Source organism: Procambarus clarkii, chromosome 73 (genome assembly GCF_040958095.1).
Source record: "Procambarus clarkii isolate CNS0578487 chromosome 73, FALCON_Pclarkii_2.0, whole genome shotgun sequence".
Lineage (NCBI taxonomy): Eukaryota > Metazoa > Arthropoda > Malacostraca > Decapoda > Cambaridae > Procambarus > Procambarus clarkii.
The window spans coordinates 12513322-12517140 of NC_091222.1; the positions used below are offsets into that span (position 1 = coordinate 12513322).

Genomic DNA, 3819 nt, shown 5'->3' on the forward strand with positions numbered 1-3819 from the left:
ACTGACGGTGAGTTTGTTGGCAGTTAGCCAGTGATGGACTTTATTTAGCTCAGGATTCACTGTGACATTTAGAGCAAGGGGGGGTCAGGACTGGAGTAAATGAAGGTCGTATTGTCAGCGACCCGACCATCTGGTGTTAAAGTTGAATTAGTTCAACACAGAGTTAAATATAACTAATCTCTATTATCAATTGCTAGACATGAATGCACCAAGTAACAGACCAGATTCTCTTCAGACTCTTAGGTTGGAAGTAGAATCTCTAGTGAAAACTTTAGGTACTAAAGTTAATGTACCAGCTTCTGAATGGTCTATTAAGTTTCTTTTACAGAGGAAACTTCCTCGTAGTGTTTTAGCAGAAATCTGCTCTCACTACAAAACTGAGTTTCTCACGCTCGATCAAATATTTGTGGGTTTAAGAATCACGGTCAATGGGCTAAAAACTCATGATAAAATTTAACCTGGGTCCAAGCAGCCTAATACTGAGAATTCAGTTAAAACAAAATCGACTTTGAATAAGTCCAGTAAATTCAAACCTAAGCTTACTCCATCCGCTAGAAAGAGGAGTAGTAATATAGGTATTTCTTCTCTATCTCCCTCTGAAACTATAGTTGATGCATCTAATAAGAAGACAAATCCCACGAGGGAGAGAGTGTTTGTTCCGTGAACAAGAACATATCACTTATAAGTGTAGTGTTTATCCTAATTTTAATGCTAGGATTAAACTCCTGCAAGATTTGCACAGATGCACTAAGTGCATGGGCTCTCATGAACCCACTGATTGTGTAATCACTTTACGTTTGTGCAGCAAGGGTGCACATCATTATGCCTTGTGTAGAAAGGCTCAATTAAATTCCATGAACCCTCATAAGGATTCTACCAATTCAACTTCAGTTCAATACTGCAAAGTGCATCAGGAGGTTAATGTGCTTGCAACTGAGTCAGGCAACAATATTACTTTGCCCACGGCTCAATTAAAGTTAATTAACAAGAAATCTAGTGTTAATACTAGATGTCTTTTCGACCAAGGTTCACAGAAGACCTTTATCACCAAACACTTAGTTGAACAGCTGAAATTAAAAACTGCCAACCGAGTGAAACTAAATATCTCTGGTTTCTTGGCTAATAAGGGAACCTGTGAATACCAAGTAGTCAAGTTACTGGTACGACTGGGAAGTTCCACTAACCCAATACATGCAGTAGTTGTGGACAAGATTCCTTCTGACCTGCAGGTCACGGGTCTTACTGTAAAACATCTCAAACGCAATGGCATGAGGCTAGCTGACTACAAAATAAATTCAGACTGTCTCAGTGACGTTGGTATCCTTATTAGAGCTGAGTATTATTACAGATTTGTAACTGGATGCACCAGGCAACTTGGTATGAATTTGTTGTCATCTGCTGGAGGCAAGTTGCTAACAGGATCGGTGCTTTTCCAGCAAAAATCTGCATCAATTGCCAAACAACCAAACAATTCTGTAGTGGCGTGACTAGGCTCGGAGCAGTTACCCCTACAGATCAGAGAGATATCTAAAGACAATGAGTCTAATCCCCCCGTGTTTAAATAGTGCGATTTAGACACTTTAGGTATTGTCCCTGAGAAGCCTAGTTCAGATGATACATGTACTTACGAGCAATACCTGGATACGGTTGTATATAAAGACAAACAGTACTGGGTGAGACTGCCACGGAAGTTGAATCACTCACAACTTCCAGTTTATTATTTCATGGCAGCTTCCCGATTAAAGTTTCAATTAATAAGGTTACAGAAACAAGCTGATAATTAAATTTGTATCATAAATTGATACAACAACTCCATAGTAAATTTATTGAAGTTGTTGATAATGATGACCATAAAACAGGTCACTATTTACCACATCACACTGTAATGATAGAGTCAATGATGACACCAATGCGAATCGTCTTTAACTGCAGTGCCAAAATAAAGGCAAAGAGCATGTCATTGAACGAGTGTTTACAAACTGGACCTAGCCTAACACAAAGGCTACATGATGTACTACTACGATTCCGCTCTGGTATTTACGCTTATACTGCAAATATCAGTAAAGCCTTCTTAAGAGTTGGGCTACAAGAAGAGGATCGTAATTTTACTAAATTTTTCTGGATCAAGGATCCACAGGATACTAATAGTGACGTCATCACTTACCGGTTTGCTTCCATGCTATTTGGGGCAATATCTTCATCGTTTCTCCTTCAAGCTTCGTTGGATACACATTTGAAGAAATCAAATAGTCCATATAAAGCCGAAATCAGTAACAACCTTTATGTGGACAACTTCCAGGCAACCACTAATAATGAAACTAAATTGGTAGAAATTTACAATGAGGCTAACCGTGAGTTACTAGGAGCCAATATGCCTCTACAATCATGGGCCTCTAATAATAAGGATGGGCACATGTATGAGCAAGTAGATGGGGGCACCATGGGTTCTCCCCTAGGTGTCCTGTTTGCGAACTTCTACATGGGTACCATCGAACAAAAGGTCTTAGTCGACATGAACTTGAAACCGGTCATATACTGCAGGTATGTTGAAGACATTTTTACACAGGTACCTGATGTCAGACATCTGCAGGAGCTGAAGGAGGCATTTGAGCGGAATTCTGTGCTACGTTTCACTTATGAGATGGAGAAGAATGGGAAGCTGCCCTTTCTAGATGTAACAGTCATGGAAAGGAGCGGAGGTTTCCACACTGCAGTCTACACTAAGGAAACAAACATAGGAATGTGCATCAATGCCATCAGTGACTGCCCAGACAGGTACAAGAGAAGTGTCGTTAACGCTTATGTCGACCGTGCTCTCAGCCACAACTCAGGATGGAAGCAAGTCGATGAAGAACTCTGTAGGGTAAGGCAGGTCCTAGTCAACAACCGCTTCTCCAATGGTTTCATTGAAGACATCATAATAAGGAAGGTGAAACGCCATGCAACCTCTGAAGAGACAACTAACAAAACACCTGTACCCCCTATTAGACTATTTTACAGGAACTTCTTTTCCACAGCTCATAAAACGGAGGAAAGGGTCCTGAAAGATATTGTTAATAGAAACGTTATCCCTACAGAAAAAAATCAGAAGATAAAATTGAGGATCTACTATAAAACCAAGAAAACGGCCAACCTACTCATGAGAAACTCTCCAGACACAAAGCAGAACGCTTTAAAAGAGACCAATGTCGTCTATGCCTTCAAATGCCCACTTGGGGACTGTAAGCCTCAAAGAATTCAGTAAATAGGCAAGACAACAACATCTCTTTCCAGGCAATTAACGATGTATAAGCAACAGGGCTCCATTAAGGAACATATAATCTCTTCCCACAACCAGACCATCACCAGAGAAGTCTTAACAAAAAACACGGAAATCATTGATAGACACAGCGATAGCAGGCGGCTTGATATCTGCGAGGCACTACACATTAAGAAGTTGACACCAGCAATCAACAGCCAATTAATGCACAACTATATTCTACCCACTTCAAGACTCCGCACAAATATAGAAGCATCAAGAAATATGGGCCAATAGGCCCTTTGCAGTTACTTTCATTCATCCCTTAACTTACAAAATTTTATACCCATTGTTTCGTGTTCTGTCTTGTGTTGAAAGATTGTTTTCACCTCATCCAAAACTGTTGTAACATATCACCTTACCCAAATGCAGGTATAAAATCGAAGCTGTTTGAACTCTATTCAGTTATAGTTACCTTGCCTTACCTTGAGGTTACCTTGAGGTGCTTCTGGGGCTTAGCGTCCCTGCGGCCCGGTCGTCGACCAGGCCTCCTGGTTGCCGGACTGATCAACCAGGCTGTT

General features: G+C 40.6%; 1 protein-coding gene across 1 annotated transcript; it reads left to right on the forward strand.

Moving 5' to 3' along the window:
- Window positions 1-755: 755 nt before the first annotated feature.
- Window positions 756-1487, forward strand: LOC138356606 (uncharacterized). The gene has a single exon (XM_069312792.1). The coding sequence runs from the start codon at window positions 756-758 to the stop codon at window positions 1485-1487; it is 732 nt and encodes a 243-aa protein (XP_069168893.1).
- Window positions 1488-3819: the final 2332 nt, after the last annotated feature.